The sequence below is a fragment of the Alexandromys fortis genome, unplaced genomic scaffold (assembly GCF_014885135.2).
Source record: "Alexandromys fortis isolate MF-2015 unplaced genomic scaffold, M_Fortis_MF-2015_v1.1 scaffold_12, whole genome shotgun sequence".
NCBI classification, from domain to species: Eukaryota; Metazoa; Chordata; class Mammalia; order Rodentia; family Cricetidae; genus Alexandromys; species Alexandromys fortis.
Window position 1 is genome coordinate 20,105,052 of NW_026067937.1, and position 14,365 is coordinate 20,119,416.

At 48.7% G+C, this 14,365-nt stretch overlaps 1 protein-coding gene across 1 annotated transcript in view; it reads right to left on the bottom strand.

The window, feature by feature from the left end:
* Positions 1-7,135: 7,135 nt before the first annotated feature.
* The window catches only part of Galnt2 (polypeptide N-acetylgalactosaminyltransferase 2), a 119,247-nt gene continuing 112,017 nt past the window's right edge, over positions 7,136-14,365 (bottom strand). Inside the window, exons 15-16 of the mRNA XM_050147004.1 lie at positions 11,683-11,802; positions 7,136-9,584 (exon numbers count right to left, since the gene is read on the bottom strand). Of these exons, the coding sequence (XP_050002961.1) occupies positions 9,429-9,584; positions 11,683-11,802 (276 nt within the window). The 3' untranslated portion in view covers positions 7,136-9,428. The remainder of the gene's footprint in view (positions 9,585-11,682; positions 11,803-14,365) is intronic.

The window sequence follows — 14,365 nt, forward strand, 5'->3', positions numbered from 1 at the left end:
ACTGGAGACAGATGCTGGAACTTTGCCAGTAAGCCACAGCCACATGACGATACACAGATGAATAGAAATGGGTTAAATTAATATGAAAGAATTAGCCAATAAGAAGCTAGAGCTAGGCTGGGTGGTGGTGGCACACACCTTTAATCCCAGCACTTGGGAGGCAGAGGCAGGAGGATCTCTGTGAGTTCAAGGTGAGCCTGGTCTATAAGAACTAGTTCCAGGACAGGCTCTAAAGCTACAGAGAAACCCTGTCTCAAAACAAAGAAATAAACAAAGAAACAAACAAGAAGCTAGAGCTAATGGGCCAAGCAGTGATTTAATTAATACAGTTTCTGTGTGATTATTTCATGGCTAAGCAGCTAGGAACCAACCAAGTGGCCCCTTCCTTCTATAGTGAAATCAGTCTATAATTCTCTTTCTTGGTTGAGTCTTTATGTGGTTTTGGTATCAGGGTAACTGTAGCCTCCTAAAAAGAATTTGGAAATGTTGCTTCTGTTTCTATTATGTGTAAAAATTTGAGGAGTATAGGTATTAGCTTTTCTTTGAAGTTCTGGTAGAATTCTGCATTTAAACCATCAGGCCCTGGGCTTTTTTTGGTTGGGAGGCTTTTGATGACTGCTTCTATTTCCTTGCAGGTTATAGGTCTATTTAAACTGCTCATCTGGCCTTGATTTAATTTTGATATGTGGTACCTATCCAGAAAATTGTCCACTTCTTTTACATTTTCAAATTTTCTTTGTATTTCCTCAGTGTCTGTTGTTATGTTCCCCTTTTCATTTCTGATTTTGTTAATTTAAGTATTTTCTCTCTGCTTTTTGGTTAGTTTGGATAAAGGTTTGTCTATCTCATTGATTTTGTCAAAGAACCAGTTCTTTGTTTCATTGATTCTTAGTATTATTTTCTTTGTTTCTATTTTATTGATTTCAGCCCTCAATTTGATTATTTCCTGTAATCTATTTCTCCTAGGTTATTCTGCTTCTTTTTGTTTTAGAGATTTCAGGTGTGCTGTTAAGTCACTAGTGTGAGATTTCTTCTTTCATAGTGTCCCATAGGTTTGGGTACATTGTGCCTTCATTTTCATTGAATTCTAGGAATTCTTTAATCTCTTTATTTCTTCCTTGACCCAGGGGGTAGTTCAATTGAGCACTGTTCAATTTTCATGAGTTTGTAGGCTTTCTGCAATTAGTGTTGTTGATATCTAATTTTAAGCCATGGCGATCTGATAAGATACAAGAGGGTACTCCAATTTTTTTTTAATCTGTTGAGGTTTGCTTTGCTCCCAAGTATGTGGTCAATTTTAGAGAAGGTTCCATAAGGTGTTGAGAAAAAGGTATATTCTTTTGTGTTTGGGTGAAACGTTCTATAGATGTCTGTTAAGTCCATTTGAGTCATGACATCTCTTATTTCTCTATAAGTTTCCTTCTGGTTGATCTGTCCACTGTAGGGTGTGGGGTGTTTGTCTCTTACTATTAGTGTGTGTGGTTTAATGTGCAATTTAAGCTTTAGTAATGTTTCTTTTACATATGTGGGTGCTCTTGTATTTGGGGCAGAGATGTTCAGGATTGAGACTTCATCTTGATGGATTTTTCCTGTGATGAGTATGAAGTGCCCTTCTTTATCTCTTCTGATTGATTTTAGTTTGAAGTCTATTTTGTTAGATATTAGGATAGCTACACTCACTTGTTTCTTAGGTCCATTTGATTGGAAAATCTTTTCCCAACCCTATACTATGAGGTAATGTCTGTCTTTGAGGTTGAGGTGTGTTTCTTGTATACAGAAGAAGGATGGAGCCTTCTTTTGTATCCATTCTGTTAGCCTGTGTCTTTTTATAGGTGAATTGAGTCCATTGATATTAAGAGATATAAACAGTGATTGTTAATTCTTGTTATCATTTGGTGGTAGCATTTGTGTGTTTTTCTTTTTTGTGGTTTGCTGGTGTGAGGTCATCTGTTGCCTATGTTTTTGTGGGCACAGCTTCCTTGGGTTGGAGTTTTCCTTCTAGTTCTTTCTGTAGAGCTGGATTTGTGGATAAGTATTGTTAAATCTGTTTTTTTTTTTTTCACGGAATATCTTGTTTTCCCCATCGATGGTGATTGAAAGCTTTGCGGGATATGGTAGTCTTGGCTTGCATCTGTGGTCTCTTAGTGTCTGCAGCACTTCTATCCAGGACCAGATTCTGGCTTTCAGGGTTTCCATTGAGAAGTCGGGTGTAATTATGACAAGTCTACCTTTATATGTTACTTGGTTTTTTTCCTTTGCAGCTCTTAATACTCTTTCTTTATTCTGTATGTTTTGTATTTTGATTATTATATTATATGGCAAAGGGACTTTTTTTTTGATCCAGTTTATTTGGTTTTCTGTAAGCTTCTTGTCCCTTCATAGACATATCCTTCATTAGGTTAGGAAAGTTTTCTTCTATGATTTTGTCGTATATATTTTCCGTGACTTTGAGCTGGGATTTCCCCTTCTTCTATTCCTATTATTGTTAGGCTTGATATTTTCATGATGTTCCAGATTTCATGGATGTTTTAAGAATTTTTTGGATTTAACATTTTCTCTCACCAATGGATCTAACTCCTTTGTAGTATCTTCAGCCCCTGAGATTCTGTCTTCCGTCTCTTGCATTCTGTTGGTTATGCTTGCATCTGTAGTTCCCTTCATTTACCCAGATTTTCAGTTTCCAGAATTTCCTCAGTTTGTGTTTTCTTTATTGCCTCTATTTCAGTTTTCAAGTCTTGAACTGTTTGAGCTGTTTGCTTCACCTGTTTGATTGTCGATTTCTTCCAATTTTTTGTTTGTCTTTTCTTCCATTTATTTAAGGGAATTTTCATTTCATCTTTAAGGGTCTCTATCAACTTCATAAAGTTATATTTAAGATCTTTTCTTCTGCCTCTTCTGGGTTAAGATGATCAGGCCTTCCTGTTGTATAACCACTAGGTTCTGGTGTTACCATGTTGCTTTTTAGGTTGTTGAGGGAATTCTTGCATTGGCACCTACCCATCTCTTCCTCCAATTGGTGCTGGCAGTGTCTTTGTCTCTTGGTCCAATCCTTGCCTGTGTCTTAGGGAGCTTCTCTTAGTCTACTCTGTGCAGTTGCTGTCTGTGTCTCAGGGAGCCACTGAGGTGTCTTCTGGCCTGTGCTCTTGGTCTGCTCTGTGCTCTTGGTCTGCTCTGTGCAGTCACAACCTGTGCTTCAGGGGGCAAAGTGGGACTTGTAGCTTACAAGGGTCTGATCAGTGGGGATGGTGTTGGAACAGTCTACCTGTAGGAACTCGCCTGCTGGATGGGTAGTGAAGCTGATGCAGATTGGAGAGGGGCCTGAGGGTTTGCCCTGGTACCAAGGGGTGCCCAGCTGGGTTCACTCGCTTCTTGGTCCACTGTTTCCTCGATTTCTTTAAGAGACTTTTTCATGTCCTCTATAGGCCCCTATCATCTTCATAGAGTTATTTTTAAGGTTGTTTTCTTGTACTTAGCTGCACTGGAATGTTCAGGTCTTGCTGTTGTAGGATCACTGGGTTCTGGTGGTGCCACACTGCCCTTCCTGTTACTGAATGTATTCTTATACTGACACTTACTCCTCTGGGTTTGGGATGATTATAGGTGGGGAGGGAGACTCTTGTGTTGTCTTTGTTGGATGGGTGTTTCATTCCTTTAGTATGTTTCCTTTATTGTCTTCTGGCCTGAATGGCCAAGGGTTCTGGTGTGGACTTCGGAGCTGTTTCCTTTACTTGTTCATGTAAGACAACACATTCAGTCGGGGTTCAATGTCTCCAGTGGAAATTTCACGGAGTGGCAGTCCTGTCATTGCTCCCTGGAGGGCCACCTTTCAGTTGGTGTGTAATAATACAGGGCCACAGTGCTGTCCTCATGCCACCTCTGACTAGGGTGCCACTATTGCAGTGAGCAGAGGGTCCCATTCCAGACTGTCATGGGGTGCAAAGGGGTGGGTCTAGGGCACAAGTACAAACTTGACCTCTGACTTCCATGGAACCCCACTTCCTTCTCACAAGGCCTTCAGCCTTTCATAATATTCTCCCCCAGTCCTTGGGAGCTATAAAGGGACGGCTCAGCTTGGACTCTCCTGGAGGCCTGCCACCCTTCCCACAACCCCTGTCACACACAGCACTGCACTGAGCCCTCCCCAGGACAGGCTCGGCCTCAGAGATGGCGCCTCACTTGTCCTATGTGAATAAGTCAGTCACATAGACTTGCCCTGGCTTCCCCAGTGCCAAAACAGGTAAAACTTCACAGGTTATGAATATTAGAGGTGACACTTACCGCAGGGCTGGCCAGTCCAGGCCCGTGTCACTGAGGTAACTCCGTGTCCTCTTCTCATCACCCATTCCCACCTCGCAAGCTTTCTCCTTGTTCCGGAGTGGCCCCTCTTAGCGACAGATGAGAACTCAGCACAAGACTGACCTCATTCTCCTCCCTTCATCCTCCTACTGGATCAGCCTGGATGGAATTCGGGTAGGCAGCAGGTACTTGCTGTGCTCAAAGCAGTCTACCTGATTCCCACCCTCTAACCCAACCCCTAGCCCCTAACCCCTCACCCCTCCATACAGCGCCAGGGCCAAGGGGCACACTCTCACACGGTCTTTTCCTTTCTTTATTCTGGGGTCTTGTTCTTTCTCTTGCCCAGCTCATTTCCTGTGCAGTTCCAAGGTAGAGAGAAGACGGCCAGCCATACCTTAGGCCCCTTCAGTCCTGTGCTCTGGGCTCCATCTGTGGGTGGCCTGAGGTTTGCAGAGGGGCCTTCCTCTACATTTCTCCTTGGCTCAGCTGCTCTCCCTCACACCGCCCCCCCCCCCGCCTCTAGCACCTGCCAGCGGATGTCAATAAAAACACACGTTGGGCACTCACTGGTGCCAGTCAGGGTTTTCTAGACAGACCAGTAAGTACATACATGTAAGAGGACATGGGCAAGGCAGCTGACCGCATCGTGGAGTGGAGAAGACCCACACCAGGCTTTTTGCAGGTCAAAGCCCTGAAATGTTACTTAGCTTGTGTTCACAGACTCAGGAACAAGCGTTTTCTGGGAAAGTTCTGGAACTCAAGGGCCAGAGAGCCTAGAGCTCCCACGCCAGTGCACACAACGGCAGAGTCCTAGCTCCTTTTGTCCTAACACAGCCAGTGCTGCCACCGTTTCTCCCCCTGATCCGCCTCTCACAGGCCAGTTTCTGCGGGGCACTACTAGCACCCTTGTAGCAAAGAGAGAATCTAAAATGAAGCCCATTTCTGAAGGGCAGAGATAGGAAGTCACCTCCACCAACAGGGGGTGCATGGATGCCGAGAGATGCAAGTGTCCTGCCAGGCACACGGGGGCGCTCTGGAGCTCAGGCAGGAAAACCCGCCTACCCACACCACGTGCTTCTGAGAGCCTTGATGTGTTTTTCCTTCCCCATTGTGACCTCTGCCAGAAACAGTATTTTGCTCTATTACGACTGAAGCTTACGGACAGGGGCTATCATTTCTGTTTTTGTTTGGTTTTGTAAATCAGCTATTTTCATCACATTAACGACTGCAGCTTTCCATACACCGTCTATGTGTACCAAAGCAGTGTACGGCTGCTTTGGAATCACAGCAGGGGTGGGGTGAGGTGAGATGGGACACTCTTACCCAGCGAGCTCACTGTAAACTAGAAAGCGTCTTGGTATGACTGGCTGCTTTATGATCTGCTGCAATGTGCTTTTTTTTTTTTTTCTCATTTGAAACCCTCTTGAGGGGAGCCCTGAGCTGCCAGCAGGTACCAGAGAAGCCAAGAGCAGGAAGAGAAAGGGGCTCAGTAGGCCAGCAGCCACCTTCCCAAGGTTCAAGACCATGTCACTGATCCGTTCATCCTATTGTGGCCCCAATCCTTCCCACAAGGGTAAGCCTGCCAGGCTCCCTGTGGCTCAGGAAACAGTGGCCGCTTTCTATCCCCTGACAAGGACACACAGGAAGCAGCTGCCCATCTGCTTCCCAGGCTCCTAAGTCTAGGGGACCCACCTAGGAGTGTGATGACTGTCAGAGGGGTTTGTCCTACACATGGTGGGGGGTGGGGGGTGGGGGGAGCAGGCAGTGTGTTCAGTGTTGAGCCCATAGCTGAGCTGAATGAAGTCCAAGCTCTTGGGTTTCTTGTAACAAGAGATAATGAATATCTTTATTTGAACTACATGTATGTGACATGGTTCCAAGAGAACTCTCCAGCTCAAGGGTAACAAGGGCCTTCTGGGATGTCCTTCAGCAGGCTGTAGTCAGGATCTCCACATTCCACATGCCTCCTAGTGGTGATCCCAAGGACTCCTCCCATGATCCTCCAAGGTCCATGCCTTTCTGGGCCTCACTGAAACACTCTGAAAGAAACCACTACATGGCTACCACGACCCATAAATTCAACACAGCTGAGCTGTATGTCTGGCCCTGGGCTGAGACCTCCTGTATATCACCCTGCAACCCTCCTGCTGGCACCCAGGCTAGACCTTGGGGATAGACGGCCTTTTAGAGATGCGGCTTAGAGTCTCTTCAGATAGTCTGAGGTCCTGGGACATTGCCAAATTATATGCTAATGCCTTTGCCTCTCAGGTGGCCACAGAGCCAAAGTTTTGCTGTCTCAAATAACTGAGTGAGTGTGGTCTCGGAGGGTTCAGGCGTTTCCTAGTCTTGGATCTTATCTTGGACCAAACTACGAGACTGCTGGCTGGTGTTTATGTTCCTGGACACACAGCTAGTCACACAAAGGTGTGTTAGAGGGCATGTGCCAGGCCGGGATGGATGGCACAGCCACAGATGGCTGGCTGGTGAGCACTTTAAATACGTGTAAGAATTTGGTTCCTAGAGGGTATGAGTCAAGTGTCCAGGGTAGATTACAGAAAATGGGACGCATGGGATTCAGGCAACTTTGGGTCAGTCCCTACTTTTATCAGCGCCTGTTTCTTAAATCTGTGAAGTGTAAGCGCATTGAAGGGGCTGGGCAGGTGTCTGGCACAGCCTAACTGTTCCATCCCACTAACAATTGCCATTATGGATACAATAATAGCAGGCACGGTATTGGAGGTGTTTTAGAGGAGGGAGGAGGGGCCCAGAAGCAAGAGCTGGATTCCAGCCTTCTGCCTGGTCCCACACCTCATAGAGACCACCAGACAGCAGCTGAACATATCTATAAAGTATCTTCTCTTTATTTAAGTTAAACAATTTCAAGGATGGTTTCCATCTATAAAATGGACAAAGTACAAGCTCTGTACAGCAGTTCTTTTTAAAAATTAACTGGAAAAAAAATTACCAAACTATATTTTGAATTTGCAAGACATACTCACAGATACCATCATAACCAGCTTCATGGAGACTCGAGGACCACCACGGAAAACGACCACCCTTGCCTGCGTGTGCCCAGGGCTCCTGGGAGTTTTCAGTTTTAGAAACAGGAGTGGGAGGGTGGGATAGCCCCATGGCTACAAAAGAAGGCGAGCACGGGGAGTCACTTTGGCACACTGTCATGTAAACATGGCTCACCGCAGGGCCTTGCCCAGTCCCCCCTCTGTTCAGAGCCGGGTTGAGTGGCACCCTGGTGGCCAGACAGATGGTACAAAGGTGATGACACACAGGGTGGGGTGCCAGTGTGTGGATGGGAAGCTCCACCCACACACCTACTTAAAATCAGCCCGCACTGCTTCACATCCGTGGCTCTCACTCTGCTAAGGGTAGTACAGAGGTGTCAGGGCTCAGCAGTGTGGACTACGCTGGGCCTCAGTTCCTGCCTTGTCCCTGACAGCCTTGCACTCGTACCTGTGAGTGACATTCCTCAGAGCCTACCTTGGAAGGTGGACATGTGCGGACTTAACCAGACACAAGGGCACCCTGTCTGATATAATTGTTTGTTGGCTTCTTGGCAGGGGTTAAGGAGACAGAGGGTCAGCACCTGGCCAGGCCTTCACAGAGGGTCCATGGTCATGGTGTGTACACAGATGGAGCTCCTCAGGTAGAAGAAAACTAGCCACGCCCCCTTTCGGTGCAGGTGGGAAGCAGAGCACTCACTGGCCGGCCCTCTGACCACCTGAAACTATGGTTCCTGTGATCTCGGGGACACCTGAGATGTTTGTGCGTGACGCTTGCAGCCCTACAAGGCAGACACACAGGCCACCCCTGTGGCTGACATGTGCCTGGATCCTCTGTGAATGCCCAGGTTCTAAGTCTACCCACAGTTCCTGCACCAGCCTGAGGATATACCTGGGGCTAACACTGTACCAGGGCTGCAGACACGCGGAGTTCACCCACATGCTGAAGGGATGGTCTTCTGTGCTCTGCTGGGCTCAGTAAGTGCCAAGGACCCAACATACAGGGTCTCAAACCACGATGAGCCTAGGGATAGCATGTGACAGCGGTCCAGTATCTCTGGTCTGTCACAGGGCAGTGGGGTCCCGCTGGCTCACATTATTTAGAAGCTGTTGGATTGAGTTTTCTCAAAGAAAAAAAATCTAATTTTAAAAGAAAACTCAAAGTAATAACTTGCCAAAAGAGGTAACCTATTTAGGTTGACAGATGACAATGGGCACAAAGTGGACTTTCTGACCCAGCCGCAAGACCCTCGCTCACATTAAACATTGATGCTCGTGGCTGGGGCCAGTGGTTCTGGGATGCCTACAGCTGGCAGAGCAGCATGGACTGGCTGGTGAGGCTTCAGAGACAGTGATGTCGCCTTTGGCTCTGAGAGCGCAGGCCCCTCTGCACGGCTGAGCTGCGCTGTGGGGTTCACAAGATGATGATGTAGGGGAAGCCTAGGGAGCTATCATTCTCTTTCTATGATCTCTATTTAGTCCCACTCAGAAGTTCATATGCAAACACAGCAAGTATGTCAGTGGAAGAGGGGAAGTGGCCAAGAGGCCAGCTGAGCCCAGAGGTACAAGGACAGGGGAAGACAAGGAAACCTGCAAGGGGGAGGGTCACCTTTGTGGGAATCACTTCTTTTCTCTTTAGACAGGGTCTGCCTGCCTCAGTCTCCTGAGTGTTGCGAGTACAGGCATCAACCACCATGCCTGGTTCACACACATGATTTTGGATGGGTAGAAAAACACAATGGAGACTTTTGAGTGCTTGCTATGAGGGCACCTGCCCCTGCTCCCTCCGTCCTCAACACAAACATGCTTGCTGCTTGTCCACTTGGTTGGCCAGCACTGGCCTGTTCCTCTGCTGGGGCGTGAGCAGAAAGTAGAAAGTGGGAGGCAGAGGACGCCAGTCTTGGGAGGGGGACCCTCTGGCCCGAGCCCCGGGGGCTCAACTTCCTCTTCTGCACACAGTCAGCCCAGCTCACGCCTCGCTGAGACTTGAGACTTAAGACTTTCAGACCATGATGGAACACTGAGGTATATAGTTTTGCGGAAAGTTTCAGAAACGTAAAATGTGATCTTCCAACTGAGCCGGTGTGCAGGCGGACGGCGGGCCCTTGAGGCCTCTTATTGCTGAAGGTTGAGTGAGAATTTCCACTGCTGCGACAGGGCCGGGCCACACACCTCCACACTCAGGCCTCCGCTCTTGGCTGTGCGGCTATCCAGGCACAGGTTGCTGCCCACGTGTCGCAGCTTGGAGTTGCCCTCGATCTGCTCCCATTTCTGCAGCAGACAAGAGAACAGCAGGGGAGAGGAGTGTGAGTCTGTGGGTGACTGTGGGCACACACCTGCTAGCTGCAGTCTTTCACTCTTGGGCACAGGTTATCCTAACAATGCTACTGTGAATACTGGCACATTAGAGCCAACCATAGCCAGCAAGTCCACCAACCCACTCTGCCACGCACAAAGCCCTAACAGCCTCAACAAGTCTGAGATGCCCTTATCCTACTGTTTAGCAAGTAATGTAAACATTCTATTTAAATATTTATGGTTTTATTTTTTAAAATAATACACTCTTCCCCACAGCTCCTCTTCCATTAACAAGGACTTGGCTCTAATTAATTTTGAAGCATGCACTAAAAGTTCCTGGAGTATGTCTGAAAATTCGGACACCATGGAATTAACTTTTTCACTCTTGCTGCCTCCTTTCTCCTTTTGACTGTGCAAATGCCACATACACGTGCCCAGAAACCCACTGTTCTCAATGGCCAAACAGTAAAGCACCGCACTGAGACACGCCGTGAGGCTGACCCTCCAGCACGGCTGATGCGAGCGGCCCTCTCCTGACCCTCCTGATTATTCTTCCACCTGCTCATGCAGATTCCTTGCCAACAGTGGAAGTCAAGGGCAACCACAGCCGGAGAGGCTCTGCCATTTGCACCATCTCGTTCCCTCCCTGTCCTTGACGCTGTCGGTTTTCTCAGGTCCCCATGATTGTCATGGAAAGCATGCCAAGAGTCTGCCTGACAGAGAGCGGAGTGAACAGAATCTGATGCTGGCTCCTGGGGGGGGGACCCTGTCTGTCATATGCTGAAGCATCAGCTGGACAGGGGGTGCTAAGAAAATACTGAGGTCACAGCTGTCCTTGGAAGGTGGCCCTCAGTGGAGTCACTGAATCTGTTCTCCCACAGGTGGAGGCATGAGGCTGTACTCACCACCCAGAAGGACCAAGTGTAGCCTCCCCTGCCTTAGAGTCAGTAAAGGAGCCAAGAATAACCCTAGCAAGTGCTTCTGTCCACTCTTACAGCAAGGACCAGATTAAAGTCTCACTTTATCACTGCTTTATGTCAAAGACACCGCAAGGACACTTAGGCTGTGGCTAGCTTGGATGTGTTCTACGTATCTGGGGACAGTGGCTTTCCCTGTTCATCCTCCAGGGTCAGGGCGCCCAGAGATGGGAGCGGCTCTCTGGAGACGGCTGGGGAGAGAGGACCCTTTGCTGGCGTTTCTCCGATACCTGGGATCTAAACAGGAACTGGATGATGGCTACGCCCCCGTCCTAGTGGTGATGAGCTGGGAAATTGGGTCTCTGCTTCTCTTTGTGAAATCAGGTGGATGGAAGGTGGCTTAGCTGTGGCTCTGGTAGCCCTCAGGCCTCAGTTTCCCCATGTCTTCTAGGGAGGGACTGTGGGGAGACTGGCTGAATCCTCCTGCAATAGGCTAGAAGGGCCTGCCTGCATAGCTACTGCTAATGCCAACTGGTGCTCTAAGGCTCAGAAAGGTGGTGTCAAGACCCCCAGCCAGACCAAGACCAGCTTCCAAGGCTTCAGTAAGCGTGGACCCAATGGAAGAAGCAACATACAGAGAGGCTCCTCACCTCACCAGGGCTAAGATTCTGTGATCTCGAGTGACATAGATGCACCTCCCAACACTCGGTCACACAGCCCAGGGCACTGAGGGCGAGCAGCCACTCCCTTTACGATGGGCTGACAGGGAGCTGAAGAGGCTGCTGTGGTTCTGGACTTCAGGAGAATGTCATGTTACAGGCAGCTGGCCCTGAGAGAAGTGGTTTCAAAGCCCCAAAGTCTACTTGCTGTGGGATGTGAGTGGCTCTGCTGCCGTCTCTGTGCTCGCCCAGGCTCACGTGTTTAATCATTTAGATTAGAATTTGTAAAACAAGTGGTTAATGTTTCTGTTTAAAAAAATCATGTAATTTCATATGAAATGCGCTGTGGTGTGAGGGGGACTGTGTGATGCGAACCCTCCAGTGTAGGAATGGCAGCAACTGGATCTGAGGGCGAGGGGATAACCATGTGGCCCTTGTCACTGTCACCACCATGGAAGCCTAGGACCTGTGCCACCTTGTTCCTGAGTGACGCACCTGTCTGCTGTCATTCTCCCGGCATCCCTGCAGCCTGATGAGCGAGCCAGGAGACCGGTCCACCACAGTAAGGCACAGGTCCATGTGCTTCACCGACTTTTCCTTTGTCAAGGCCCATTCCTGGAAGAGACCACAGTCAGACTGCAACCATCAGGGACCCCTGACTCAGCTACCCCACCTGGCCACTAAGCTCGCCCTGGGGAACAGTTTGCTTTAGTGGCAAATGTGTTTGAACACATGGGAAGCTGTGGAACTCCCCACTCCTGCAGCCTCCGCGGTCATGATGGACTGACTATGCTCTCAATCCAGGAACCAAAATAAACCCACCCTCAAGTCGTTTCTGTCGAGTGTTTGGTCAGAGCAGCAAGAAACGGAGTTAGTTAATACAGTGACAAAAATGAATCGTATCAAGAAACATGACTAAACAAAACCCAGAAAAGTTAACTAACAGAGTTATCAAGACTAATCGTATTAAGTATTTTAGGTCAAAGTGCAGGCTGGAGAGCAGGGTCACCTGTCTGGCCCTCACCCGCAGTTCCTCCCGCATTGTTCTGGAATGGCTCTGGTTTGGAAACAGATTTATGAATGTAGGCTGAGTTTGTGAAAATTATATAAATGATATATTGCAGCTCTCAGCAAATATCTACAGGGCTGACGTCTGCAGGAACCTGCTGCTGGAACAATCTACACGTCAACACACAGCATGGCTCCTCTAACTGGATGCTCACTATATGCCAAACCATCTCAGGTCTCTTCACAAGAACTGCATGGGGGCTTTGTTGACTTTCCAGACAAGAAAACTGGGTCGGAATGCATTTAAATATTCTTGCCTATGCTTTTAAAAACTCAAACACATGTATATGCATGTGCACACAGAGGGCAAGACTGTCAATCATCTCTCTGAATGCTAAACAAGATCACGTAGAAGATGGAAGACTGAGGACAGAGAGGGAGTGACATTTATGGATGGCAGTGGCTCTGTGTAGGGCCAGAAGGTAGGGTTTCCTAAAGTCATGTAAGAACCTGATCCATTTAAGGGTATAGCCACCCATATAGGGCCTCCAGGATCCACGTGGATACAGAGCTGCCCAGGCCCTGGGGCTTCTCAGCTTTCCTCTGGTGCCGCTGAGCTCTGTGTCCCTCAGTGGGGAAAAGGAGGATGCAGGATGTAAGAGCTGCAAAGGCTGCCTTTTCTCTCTCAGACCACAGGATAGGGCTGATAAACAGCAGAGACACCGTGCTATCAACTGCCAAGCAGTCTGGTGGCAGCAAGACACTGAAATCCAAAAGGGACAGAACTCACACTGGGGCAGCCACTGGGCATGTGGTCTCTTGACTCTGGGGAGTGCAGGAGGCAAGGGGGTATGGAGGGCAAGCGAGGGTAGCAGGACACAGAATGGATGGGGGTGTCCAGGACAGAGAGGCTGGGGAAAGAAGTGAGCCTGGGGCTTTGGTCTGATCTTGGTCTATTCCTGCCTTGAAATGGGAAGGTTTTTTTTCTCTGTATCACTGTACCTTAGCAGGAGTCACTGGGGAAGGCCCTTCTGTGCCTACTTCCTGTCTACCGTCTGCTTCCAGACACGAGGGGAGGACACAGGAACCTTCCTCTCTTCAGCTGTTTGTCAGCTGTTTTGGTAGGATAATGAAAAGTGTGTCTGCTATTTACCCAGCGTGCTGGGTTCCAGATGTGTCCAGGGTGTACCGCAGCTCTAGAATATAGAAGCCCACGACCCCTGCCATCTCCACTCCTTGTCCACCACACCTATATGTGGGCAACAGCTGGAGACACACCGGCTGTGGTCAGGAGGGTTATGGGAACCTCTGAGCTCTGAGGGTCTAGTCTACTTCCTATAACAAGTGTGGGCAGATGCTGAGGCAGCCATGGCGATCACATGAGGACATTGTGCACTTCGTTATTTTAGGAAGGGAAATACACTGTTGTCAAAAAATCTGGTTTGGCTACGCAAGCAGCAGGACCGGCCACCTCTGTGCTGGGTCCATCAGCAACCTGAATGTGTAAAGTATTTGAGATGCCTCTATGAGCTGCCATCCTTAAAGGGCATGGCCATCAATTCTCTCGTTCCCTGTGTGCTGCTGAGGCTACACTGGGAACCAAACAGCAGAGCTCGGACCACGCTGCTGAGAGCCAAGGAAGCACTGTTTCCCACCCACGGACACTCCTCTATTAACCCTGAGAGGCCTGAAGTCTTGGTAGGGACTGCTGGTGTCATCCCCTCCAAGCACTGAGTGCTAGCCACCAGCCACACACGGCAGCCTGAATTTAAACTCAGGAGAGTTAAACAACATTGAGGACTCGGTTCACAGCAGACACATCTTAAGGCCTCGTGTGCACGGTGGCTGCTGGCTGCAGTTCTACATTTCCAGCACAGCCCATGGGCACATGGACCCCAGGTAGGCCGTGGGGTGAGGCATCCGAGGCTGTGGTAAAGTGTGCCAGTCCCCAAGTATGCCAAGGGGTGGAGCCCAACACCTCCTAATCTTCACTAGCAGGCACTGATCCTCCACCCGAAAAGGCTGACGCCAAGAGCCTGCTAAGCAGGGACTAGGCAGTTTATGACACATCAAGGACCAACACGGGTGCAGATGAAGGCCTGGTACTATGGGAGCAGCTATGGCGAGGGTGACAGAGCCGACAGGAAGAGGTCAGGGAGACGCCTGCAGT